The following is a 12670-nucleotide window of genomic DNA, read 5'->3' on the forward strand; positions in this document are numbered from 1 at the left end:
TTCGGCGTATCCTCTGGCTGCGGGAATGGAAAGCGGATGCGGCCTCAAAGAAATCCCTCACGCATCTCCCGTACTGCAGTGGACGGCTTTTCGGTGAAAAGTTTTTACACAATGATATCCAATGCCACTGGGGGTAAGAGTACCTCTCTTCCTCAACTCAAACCAAAACGCACGTTTAAACGGCGTAACCAAACACGATTCCGATCCTTTCGGAATTCTTCCGGGCTGGTCAGTCTAGCGCCCAGCACAAAATCGTAACCGCTCTCCACGCAGGGACAACCCACGGGCGGCGCAGAGGCCGGACAGGACCTGGCAGTCGAAAGCAGGCCAGGCGAAGCCCAAAGGAGAAAAACCTCAGAATTTCGCTTCATCATGGCTCACGAACTCCGGAAGACACCCCACCAATAGGCGGACGACTTCTACTCTTTCAGCAAGTCTGGCTGCCTATTACAGAAGACAGGTGGGTCAGGGAAATAGTGTCTTCCGGATACAAGATAGAGTTCACTTCCAGTCCACCGAACCGGTTCTTCCTCTCTGTTCCACCAAAACCACCGCCAGACAAGGCTCGTGCCTTTCACCAGGCGGTCTCCTCTCACCTTCAAGCAGGAGTCGTAGTACCGGTTCCCACGACCAAACGCTTGCGAGGGTTCTACTCCAATCTATTCGTAGTCCCCAAGAAAGGAGGCAGCGTCCGGCCCATACTAGACCTAAAACAGCTCAACAAATATGTACGGGTCCGTCATTTTCGCATGGAGTCCCTTCGGTCCATCATTGCTTCCATGGAGCAGGGAGAATATCTCGCCTCCATAGACATACAAGACGCATACGTGCATATACCAATTGCTCCCGCCCATCAAAGATTTCTCAGGTTCGTGATCAACCAGGACCACTACCAGTTCGTGGCTCTCCCGTTCGGACTCGCCACGGCTCCCAGGACGTTTACCAAAATCATGGCAGCCACCATGGACGTTCTACACTCCAGAGGCATTGTAGTCGTTCCATACCTGGACGACCTTCTCATCAAGGCTTCCACCTTCAAGGACTGCGAAGTCAGCGTCTCAATCACAATCGACACTGAGTCGACTGGGCTGGTTAGTCAACTTACAAAAGTCATCGACTACCCCGAGTCAGTCCCTGACCTTCCTAGGGATGCTATTCGACACCTCCAGGGGTCTGGTGCTCCTTCCCAGGGACAAGGCACTGGCTCTCCGTCTGGGAGTTCGCATACTCCTCCGCAATCCTCCCCGATCTTTCCGGTTTCCTATGAGAGTCCTCGGCAGGATGGCAGCAGCGATGGAGGCGGTACTATTTGCCCAGTTTCACCTCAGGCCTCTTCAGCTAGCCATCCTCAAGTCTTGGGACAGGAATCCCTTCTCCCTCGACAGGGAGTTCCGGCTGACATCGTCGACCAGGAGGTCCCTACACTGGTGGCTCAAGCCAACTTCACTTGCAAGGGGAAAATCCTTTCTCTCAGGTCAATGGAAGGTCCTGACCACCGATGCAAGCCTGACAGGTTGGGGTGCGGTGCACCTACATCACAGGGCACAAGGCAAGTGGTCACCAGTGGAAGCGACCTTGCCCATCAATATCCTGAAAATTCGGGCCATCTTCCTGGCACTGAGAGCCTTTCATTACTTGCTGGCAGCCTCTGATATCAGGATACAGTCGGACAATGCCACGGCGGTGGCATATGTGAGTCACCAAGGCGGGACCCGCAGTTCCCAAGCGATGAGAGAAGTGGCACATATCCTCCACTGGCCGAAGACACGAGGTCGGTACTCTCGGCGGTCCACATTCCGGGTGTGGACAACTGGGAAGCCGACTTCCTCAGCAGACAAGGAATGGACTCGGGGGAGTGGTCTCTCCATCTCGAAATTTTTCAGCAGATCTTCCATCGCTGGGGGACCCCGGACGTGGACCTAATGGCATCCCATCTCAATGCCAAGGTCTCCAATTTCATGGCCAGGACACGCGACCCGCGGTCGCTAGGAGCGGATGCCTTGGTTCAGGACTGGACCCAGTTCCAGCTTCTGTACATTTTTCCACTCCTCCCCCTGATCTCCAGAGTAGTGAGGAAGATCAAACAAGAGGGAGTTCCAACCATCCTGATCGCGCCGGACTGGCCCAGACGTACATGGTACGCCGACATCATACAACTTACAGCAGGCGCCCCCTGGCGTCTCCCCGAGCGTCACGACCTTCTGTCACAAGGTCCGTTCTACCATCAGAACTCAGGGGCTCTCAATTTGACGGCGTGGCCCTTGAAACCTGGGTTCTAACCCAGACAGGGTTCTCACCGGATGTCATTACGACCATGATCAGGGCAAGGAAGCCAGCCTCCACCAAGATTTATTACCGTAACTGGAGAATGTTTTTTACCTGGTGCGAATCTCGCGGACAGGTCCCACTCCCTTATTCCCTCCCAAAGGTACTTGGGTTTCTTCAATCGGGCCTAGACGCCAGGCTATTCCTAGACTCGCTTAAGAGCCAGGTATCAGCGCTCTCAGTGCTCTTTCAGAGGCGCATCGCTAACAAGCCGCAAGTAAGGACCTTTCTCCACGGGGTTTCCCGATTGGTTCCCCCCTACAGACATCCACTGGAAACGTGGGACCTCAACTTGGTCCTGACAGCATTGCAGGCACCACCTTTCGAACCCCTTAATGAAGTCCCACTCCGCATTCTATCACAGAAAGTGGTTTTTCTGGTGGCAATCACCTCGCTTCGCAGGGTGTCTGAATTGTCAGCACTCTCCTGCAGACGGCCCTTCCTAGCCTTTCACCAGGATAAGGTGGTTCTCCGTACAGTCCCATCCTTCCTTCCGAAGGTTGTGTCCAACTTCCACCTCAATGAGGAAATTTCGTTGCCATCCCTTTGCCCGGTTCCGGTTCATAGAGTGGAGAAGGCTCTGCATACGCTTGACCTTGTCAGGGCATTGCATATATACATGTCTAGGACTGCACCCTTCCGGAAGTCTGATTACCTTTTCCTTCTTCCGGAAGGCGTTCAAAAGGGTCTGCCGGCTTCCAAAGCCACCCTTGCCAGGTGGATCAAGTCCACCATACAAGAGGCTTACCGTCTTAACAATTCTCCTCTTCCGGCCGGTATAATGGCACACTCTACGCGGGCAGTTGGGGCCTCCTGGGCCATTCGGCACAAGTGTGTAAGGCGGCCACTTGGACTAGCCTACACACGTTTACGAAACACTACAGTGTTCATACCCAGTCCTCAGCGGATGCGAGCCTGGGTAGAAGGGTTCTGCAGGCGGCAGTGCCCCAAGTTTAGGGACCTGCTAGCACAATATTCGTCCATTGCTTCCCACCCAGGGACTGCTTTGGGACGTCCCATGGTTCTGTGTCCCCCAATGAGGTGACAGAGTAAAGGAGATTTTTGTGTACTCACCGTAAAATCTTTCTCTTAGCCTCTAATTGGGGGACACAGCTCCCACCCTGTTGCCCTTACGGGCCGTTGTTTACGGTTGAGTTCTCATATTGTTCTTTGAGCTCATACATAGTTGCCTTCTTACAGGCATGGTTATGCCGTTTCTGTTAAGTTCCTCCTAATGCTTTTGCACAAAACTGGAGAAGGCTGACGCCGTCTAAGGGTGTATACTGCAGAGGAGGAGCCATAGTGAATCTTTTTCAGATAGTGTCGCCTCCTAGTGGACAGCAGCATAACACCCATGGTTCTGTGTCCCCCAGTTAGAGGCAAAGAGAAAGAGATTTTACGGTGAGTACACAAAAATCTCCTTTTTTTTCCTCTGTCCAGATGTTATCAAAAAAGTTGTTCTAAAGTTGGAATTAATAGCTGAGCGTTCAGCCAAAAGCTGTTCACCACAGCCGTCCCATGTATGCTCGGTCCTTCTGAGCATGTGTTCTCATTGGAGAGAGAGGAGGAGGTCGCTGTCAGACACTTCTGTCGAGCGCCTGTTGCCCTTATGAACAAAACTTTGGGCATGACATTAGAAAGGAGAAAAAATATTTGCAGGACTCTGGTTCGGCGTCTTGCAAACGTCCTGGACCAACACACAGATGTCGTCATCCTGAGCACTTCTTACTATTACTGCGCCTCGACGTCATGGCATCCTGGTCATCTCTTACATGCCTCATTTTTGCAGGAGCCAGGTGGTCACAAGAGGCGCACAGGATGCAGGTATTCGAGTGCCAGCCTAGGAAGTTCACACCATGTGGCAGTGGTCTAGTAATGGTACCAGGCACTCAGGATACTGGCATTCGTGTTTGCACTGTCCTGGTGCAGATGCCATGGAGTAGCGAAGTTGAACTCCGGACCAAGAGAATATGAATTTTCATGTGTACATGACCCCTGATGAAGAACATCACATAAACCTTGAGCACACATCAGAACAGTCTTTCTTAATACTAAACCCATGTGCAATATATCATCACTGATGGCTTCCTTACTCTAAGGGTAGCTACATTTTAATGATTGTTCCCTTTTAACAGGCAACGTTGGCTGCCACCATGACTGAGAAAACTCCATTCGTGACACCTATTGGTAGAAAGGATGAAGCAGACGTGGCAAAGTCCTCCATGGCTCTGGCTAACTCTGATCATCTGACCATCTTGAGTGCCTACATGGGGTAAGTCCTCACTGGAGACATCACAAAGTATTGGGCTACGAGCAGGTAATGCCTCATTGACTATAAGGATTTGTACATTTATTTGTTAGTTATATCTTGATAAACTTCTATTACTGGAATCGCCGCCTCTTGGAGGTAAGGATAGGATAGTGTTAAGGTCCCACGTAGGGGTCATTACGCTCCATTGTGAATGTTGCGGCAGCTTTCAAAGGGATAAATTGTTAACGCATTAATAGTAATTAGTGATGAGCGAGTATACTCGTTACTCGGGTTTTCCCAAGCACGCTTGGGTGATCTCCGAGTATTTGGATGTGCTTGGAGATTTAGTTTGTGTCTCCGTAGCTGCATAATTTGTGGCTGCTAGACAGCCTGAATACATGTGGGGATTTCCTATCAAACAAGCAACCCTCACATGCATTCAGCCTGTCCAGCAGCCGCAAATCACACAGCTACGGCGACAGAAACTAAATCTCCGAGCACGCCAAATACTCTGAGATCACCCAAGCATGCTCGGAAATCTCGAGTAACAAGTATACCCGCTCATCACTAATAGTAATCAGTCATCTTACACCTTGAATAAGCTATCACTGATGTTGCAGTAGCTTTCTATTGGAATCACATTGATGGATCTTACCCCAAAGGACCTGTGTTCTGCACTGATGGCCGCCACAGACTTTGCTGCACCTTATACCATGTCCATTGCTTTGTAGACCTATATTTCGCCTATTCGATTAACTGGACTTTGTATGTATAAATGTGTAGGATTCTTGTAGTCTCTTGGATTGTGTTATCCCATCCTTTGTCACATAGATGGATTTCTTGCTAAAAATTCCCTCTGTCTTCACAGGTGGAAGATGATCCGAGCCGACGGTTACAGCTCAGAGATGACTTACTGTAGGAAGAACTTTTTAAACAGAAAGGCGCTTTTAACTATAGAGGTATTAGTGGTTTTTCATTTTAATAGTATGTTGAATATTGTGATGGAATGGACTAATAGTCCCATAAAACAACATGAGTGCAACGATGTACCCAAGATAACAAGATTGGCAAAGCTCCTTCCACAACTATCATAAACTACAATGGAGGTAGCCGCGTGCATGTACGTCCTCTACGTGTCCTCTTTCTCCTACGCCTCATTGGGGGACACAGAGACCGTGGGTGTTATGTTGCTGGCCACTAGGAGGACACAAAGTAAACAAGAAAAAAAGTTAGCTCCTCCCCTGCAGTATACACCCTCTAGCTGGCTGAGATTCTCCAGTTCTTACTTAGTGTCTGTAGGAGGCACTTGGGTCTGGTCTCAGACCCCACCGTTTTTATTTTATTTTTGAATTTTCTGTAAATTTTTATTTTTTAATTAACGGAGTGAAGGGGGCGACGGTTCCTTTCTACGGCCCGCTCTCCCCCGAACCAACAACAGGCAAGCACGTGGAGTAACCCTTCACGTACACTTTCCTGCGACGAATGGGGCTGATTCCTCTGACGATGGTTCCCTTATGGTCGGTACTCCATGGATACGAGGGCAAGCGCAACAGGACGTAGCACAGGAGTGCATGGAGCAGACCTGAACAGCGCTTTTTCGGATGCCCTGAATCAGCCCCAGAGATCTCCGTCCCCCTACCCAGAGGGTGGATCGATTGAGCAATACCTCCCTGTAAAACCTCCTCCAGCTCTGCTACATCGCCTGGAGAATGAGACTGAAAGACCCTGGACAGCGACGACCTGACTGAGCACAGGAGTGGAGGTATGGGGTCGGGTCCTTGTCCCCGTGAGAAGCGCTGACTTGGCGTCAGCGGCGGTACACTGGCTCCCGGTCGCGGCCCCCCCGCCCGGCGCTTAACGCGGGGAGGCCAGAAATTTAGGCCCCGGCTTTTTCGGCCTGCTAGGCTGCAATTTACATAGCGCCGCCCTCGATAGCCCCACCCCCGGCGCCTACCGCGGGTAGGCCAAAAATTTAGTCCCCGGCTTTTCCGGCCTACTAGGCCACAATTTGAATAGTGCCGCCCACGCTATCGTCACTACCCCCTCCTCTTGGCGCCTCTCATTGCAAACGAGACACGCAATTCTAATCTCGGGGGCCATGTCTGTTACCTCTGCTGCAGTTAACCCTTTCAGGAGCAGCCGAATTCCGGTTGACGCCACAGGGCCACCGTTTTCCTCCCGGGGGACATAACACAGGACCGTGGGTATGCTGCATCTGCCCTCAGATTAAAGCTTAACCCCTTCCCGGCACATTCCCTGCAGCTGCAGTCAGACTCTGCCGTTAACCCTTTCTGGAGCGCTATGCCTCACTCACAGGAGGCTAAACGGGCCACTAGGCACACTGCGCTTTTCTACCGTGTGTACTACCTGCAAGTCGGCCTTACCACAGCGAGCATCACTCTCCAGAGCTCAAACTAAACTGTTATGCACGGACCGCGACCCGGCCTGCGCCCGAACCGCTCCCCGACCTGCGCTCCAACGCCCCTCGCAGCCGCTACTGACGGGCCTCCTGCGTCTGGTACCCCCGAGTGGGCTTGCGCCCCTGTCACGGTCGGTGGAGCCTCTGACCAAGGCTATATTCCCCCTCCAGGAGGACTGTGTCTGCGAAAGCGGGCTCATGGTGCGTCCCCTAGTCGCGTTCGCGCCTCAACATCAGCGACTCCTGTCTCTCGCTCGCCCTCTCCTGAGGTTCACAGCGAGCATAACTCTGATTTTGTATGTCACGTCAGCCCCTCAGAATCCCCCAACTGATCAAGAGTCACTTGATTCTCTTATAGAATCCTTCAACAGGATTCTGAGCTTGAATGAGGAAAATATTCCCGCTCCTGCACTCCTTATTTAAGGAATAAGTGTGTGCGCTGGTTATTTACCAGCCATCCAGTATCATAGGGATCAGCCATAAGTGGTTCACTGGGCAAAAGTTTACTCTGGCTAAATACCCTTTAGATCCAGACCTAATGAAGAATCGATTAAAGATCCCTCCGTAGGACCCTCCTGTACCGCGTCTTGCTTCTACAACGCTCCTATCTGTTTCTGAGGGTTCCTCTGTCAGAAACCCCTCCGATCATCAAACTGACTACCTTGCCCGTTCAATCTTTTGGAAGCTTCAGGAGCGGCGTTCCATCCTTCGCTGCAGTTTAGGTTACTAAGGCATGGCCGCTTGGGCCAAAGTCCTGATTACTGCCTACCAGGGCACCAATCTTCCTCCGGAGACAACCTCTGTCGCCAGCCAGATGATTCATGCAGCGAACTTTGTAGTAGACGCTTCTTTTCAGGCCGCCAATTGCGTGGCTCATACTGCCGCTAATGCGATCTCCATTAGAAGAGCCCCAGGGCTCCGCGGCTGGTGGGCAGATGCCACATCTAAAAGTTTGTTGACTTCTCCCCCCTTTTCAAGCGAGTCATCTTTTTGGAGAGAGACTGGACCAGCTCATTTCTGATACTACCGGGGGAGAAGACAAGTAAATTCCTTCCTCAACAAAGGGCTGTTCGGCCGTTTTCGCTCCAACAGCCGACGTGTTTCGATTTTCTCGCAACAATTCCAGTTGGTCCTCCTCTACCTTCTCTTCCGGATCAAGTCTGTCCCGCGCGGAGACAGAGGCTCCCAGATCTCATACAGATCTAACTGTTCTTGGAAACCCAGGTCTAGGGCTTCTGGATCTAGGGGAGCCAGATCTCATAGATCTACCTAATGACGACAAATGGGTCAGGAAGCTGGTATTCTTCGGCTATAATATACAATTTCTTCCCCCCCTCCAACTTGAGTTTTCCTTTTCTATTCCTCCAAGAGAAAGACAAGAGCCTTCCTTCGGGCTGTTCAGGCTCTTCTAAGGGACGGAGTCATCATTCTGATCCCCCTTCACGAAGGGTTCAGGAGATTTTATTCAGTCCTTCTTTTTTGGTTCTAAAAGAGGACGGGTCCATGCGACCCATCTCTGGATCTCAATTGTTAATCACCTTGTCACGGTATGGCGATTCCAAATGGAAACTCTCCGATCAGTTGTCGCTTCCATGGAAAAGGGACAGTTCCTAGCATCCATCGACGTCAAGAACGCTTGCCTTCACATTCCAATCTGCCCGTCCCTCCAGTAGTTCATGCGTTTTGCAACTCACAAGGAACACTTCCAGTTCGTGGCCTTGCCCTTCAGACTCGCCACCGCTCCCAGGGTCTTTACCAAGGTCATGGCGGCTGTCATGTCCATTCTTCATCCTCGGGGAGTGGTACTGTTACCGTATCTGGACGACCTGCTCATCAAGGGTCCGTCCCTTCCAGTCTGCAAGGAATCTGTGGATAACAGTAAATATTCTTTTCCCGCCTAGGGCGGAAGATAGACTGCGAAAAGTCTCTCCCAGGACCGGCTCACACTTCCCGCGGATTCACCACTCTCCCTCCAGGAGAGACCCAAGACTCACAACAAGCAGAGCGGCCTCTTTCTCGACCAGTTTCTCTCTCCATTCATTTCAGCATGAGAGTTCTCGGAAGGATGGTGGCAGCGATGGAAGCAGTTCCATTTGCACAGTTCCAGCTCCGTCCCTTACAACATGCATTGCTGTTAGCTTTGGACGAGAACCCGTGCTCCCTGGACCGTCGGATTCCTCCGTCCCTGCGGGACAGGCAAGCCCTCGGGGAGTAGACACCGAGGTCCTCCCTGAATCATGGTAGGTCTTTACCCACAGTAAGATGGTTGGTAGTAACCTCCGACACAAGTCTCCTCAGTTGGGGTGCGGTCCCTCGTCACCTCACGGCACAATGTCATTAGTCAACCCGAGAGTCACGTCTCCCCATTAACTTTGGGAGATAAGAGCTATCAGATTAGCTCTAAGGAGTTTCCACCATCTCTTCGTAGGTCTCCCCATCAGGTCTCAATCCGACAACGCCACGGCTGTAGCGTATATCAACCGTCAGGGAGGTTTTCGGGGCAGGATGGCCATGCACAAAGTGAGTTTCATCTTCCATAGGGCCGAGACCAACCATTCGCCCATCTCAGTAAGCCACATCCCGGGTTTGGAAAATTAGAAGATAGATTTTCTCGGTCATTAAGGCATTGCCTCGGGGAGGTGGTCTCTTCATCCGGAACTCTTTCAGCAGATTTGTCATCGTTGGAGGACTCCGGATGTGGATCTCATGGCCTCAAGACTAAACAACAATGTTCCTCGGTTCATTTTCCGATCACGCGATCCTTGCGCCATCGGAGGGGACGCTCTAGTTCCGCCATAGCTCCGGTTCCGGCTCCTGTACATCTCCCCCCCCCTCTTCCCTTGTTTCCGAGCGTCATCAAGAGGATCAGAGTGGAGGGAGTACCAGTGATCCTAGTCGCGCCAGACTGGCTGCGCCGAGCATGGTATGCAGAACTAATACAACTAGTCGCTGACGTCTCCTGGCGACTTTCATATCATATGGATCTACTCTCGCAGTGCCCGATTTACCACCAGAACTCCGGGGTCCTGTCTTTGATGGCGTGGCCGTTGAATCCTGGTTTTTAGCTCAGGCTGGTTTCCCTCACGACGTGATTTCCACCATGATTAGTACCAGGAAGCCTGTGTCCATGCGCATCTATCACCGCACCTAGACAACCTTCCTTTTTTTGTGGTGCAAGGTTCGTGGTCGATCAGCTCCATTATTTTCCATTCTGGCCATATTGGAATTCCTTCAATACGGATTAATATCAGGCATTGCGCTTAGCTCGCTCAACGGCAAAATTTTGGCCTTGTCAGTGCTTTTCCAACACAAATTGCCACAATGCTTCAGCTCAAGACGTTCATTCAGGGAGTTTCCCATGTGGCGTCTCCTTATAGAAAGCCATTTGACTCATGGGGCCTTAACCCGGGGCCTTTCAGGAAGTTCCTTTTCGAACTGCTGCAGGATGTGTCACTGACCGTCCTCTCTTGGAAGGTGGTCTCTCTAGTGGCAACTACGTCAATCAGACGAGTTTCGGAATTGGCAGCCCTTTCCTGCCGTTCTCCGTTTCTGAATTTTCATCAGGAAAAGGTAGTTCTCAGGACGTTCCCGTCCTTCCTGGACAAGGTCCTCTCCTCTTGCTGTCTCAACGGGGAAATTGTTTTGCCTTCCCTTTGTTCCGGCGCCAGTCCATCGCATTGAGAAGGCCCTCCACACCCTGGATGTGGTTAGGGCGCTGAGACGTTACATCTCGCGGATGGCTCCTTTCCACAAGTCAGATGCCCTGGTTCATACTTCCAGACGGGCATAGGAAGGGTCTAGCCAGGTTGATTCGCGGTTGATTCGCTTGGCGATTCAGATATCCTACCGTGTCAGGAACGAGTCTGTCCCAGCGGGGATTAAGGCGCTCTCTACCCGGTCAGTGAGCACCTTTTCGATCTTTCGGCACCAGGCCTCAGCAGAACAGGTCTGCAAGGCTGCGACTTCGTCCAGTCTGCATACTTTTACAAAAAGTTACCAAATTCATTCTCAGGCCTCTCCGCAAGGCTGCGACTTGGTCCAGCTTGCATACCTTTACAAACATTGCCTAATTCATTCTCAGGCTTCTGCGGATGCAGCTGTCGGCAGACGCTGCCTGCAATCGGCAGTACCACGGTGTTCACTCAGTGGTACATGGGGTATTAGCATATGTATGCTCCCCACCCAGGGACTGCTTTAGGACGTCCCACGGTAGGCGTAGGAGAAATAGGGATTTTTGTGTACTCACCGTAAAATCCTTTTCTCCGAGCCAATCATTGGGGGACACAGCACCAACCCTTTTTAGCCTATTGGCTCACTGTAGCATTCTTAGGCGTTGATATTGTTATGATTATTGTTAACTGTTTATGCTCCTACTGCTTTTTTCACCGAACTGGAGAATCTCAGCCAGCGAGAGGGTGTATACTGCAGGGGAGGAGCTAACTTTTTTTCTGGTTTACTTAGTGTCCTCCTAGTGGCCAGCAGCATAACACCCACGGTCTCTGTGTCCCCTAATGATTGGCTCGGAGAAAAGGATTTTACGGTGAGTACACAAAAATCCCTATTTTATGAAATGCTAAGATGGGATCAAGAAATCAGAAAGAGCAGATACACTATAGATTTCCAAGCATGTTAGAAAGATTACATCTTTACTAAAGCTCATGAGCGTGGGAATAAGAACAGACCAGAAACCCTGCTAATATAAAAGACATAAAGGTATTCAGACAAGTCTGTGTTTGACCACAATAAGGTCACAGACATCCCCACATGGAGTCAATGAATATATAGAGCTAAGTCCTCAAAATAAATGAGGACAAGGCCCTACAGTTAAGCAAAATATGCAAGACACTTGCCCAGTGGCCATACTGCTAGTCCTTGGATGCCAGACCAGAGCCTAGCAAACCTCCTTGCGTCTCTTCTGACTAGTTGGCCTCCATGACATGATGCATGGATCTTGTAACGATGTAATGATGACTGCTAATCAGAAGAGGCGCCAGTGATGCTGTGGGAAGTAGGAGGTGCACAAGTACAATCGGCAGCGATATCCGCATTGTAAATTGAGATGCTGCAAATTTCACATCCACAGCACCAGTCCATTTATGCTGAGTATATTCTCTGGAGCATGTGGATGAGATTTCTTGAAATGTTTTCTCCTTCGCCTCATTGGGGGACACAGATACTGAGGGTGTATGCTTCTGCCGCTAGGAGGCTGACACTAAGTGAAAAAAAGAAGTTAGCTCCTCCTCCGCCATATACTCCCTCGCCCCTATTGCGGGCGGAAATCAGTTTTTTGCTTAGTGTCCATGGAGGCACACGTCTGTTTTTTCCTCCAGACTTTTTTCGTCTTTTTCCATGAAGATGTGACAGGGGCAACGGATCCTATTGAAAGGGTCCGATTTCCCCAAACCAACAACGGGCGAGCACGTGCGAGTGTCCCTCCACATATCCTCTCCCACGTCGTGGGACACAATGCCGGACTTAGCCCTTACCACCCCTAGGTATTGAAACCATGGGCTGTACAGAGGCACAAGACTAGTTCGTGCGGCCCCCACTGCTCCACCAATGCTTAGACTGTGGTGCTGCAAGGTGGCGGACGGTCCCTCTCCTCACCCTCTGAAGGGGTTAGATGGAGCTAGGGGGTGCCTGCACCGTCCTATTTTATCAAGGCCCCCTCATAT

The 12670-nt window shown here is 51.0% G+C and overlaps 1 protein-coding gene across 4 annotated transcripts in view; it reads left to right on the plus strand.

The window, feature by feature from the left end:
- Positions 1-12670, plus strand: part of DHX29 (DExH-box helicase 29) — a 125400-nt gene that overhangs the window by 82032 nt on the left and 30698 nt on the right. For all 4 annotated transcript variants that reach the window (XM_073559940.1, XM_073559942.1, XM_073559943.1 and 1 more), the window contains exons 23-24: positions 4461-4597; positions 5445-5535. In XM_073559940.1, the coding sequence (XP_073416041.1) occupies positions 4461-4597; positions 5445-5535 (228 nt within the window). The remainder of the gene's footprint in view (positions 1-4460; positions 4598-5444; positions 5536-12670) is intronic.

The sequence above is a fragment of the Dendrobates tinctorius genome, unplaced genomic scaffold (genome assembly GCF_039654945.1).
Source record: "Dendrobates tinctorius isolate UK_male_01 unplaced genomic scaffold, ASM3965494v1 ptg000285l, whole genome shotgun sequence".
Lineage (NCBI taxonomy): Eukaryota > Metazoa > Chordata > Amphibia > Anura > Dendrobatidae > Dendrobates > Dendrobates tinctorius.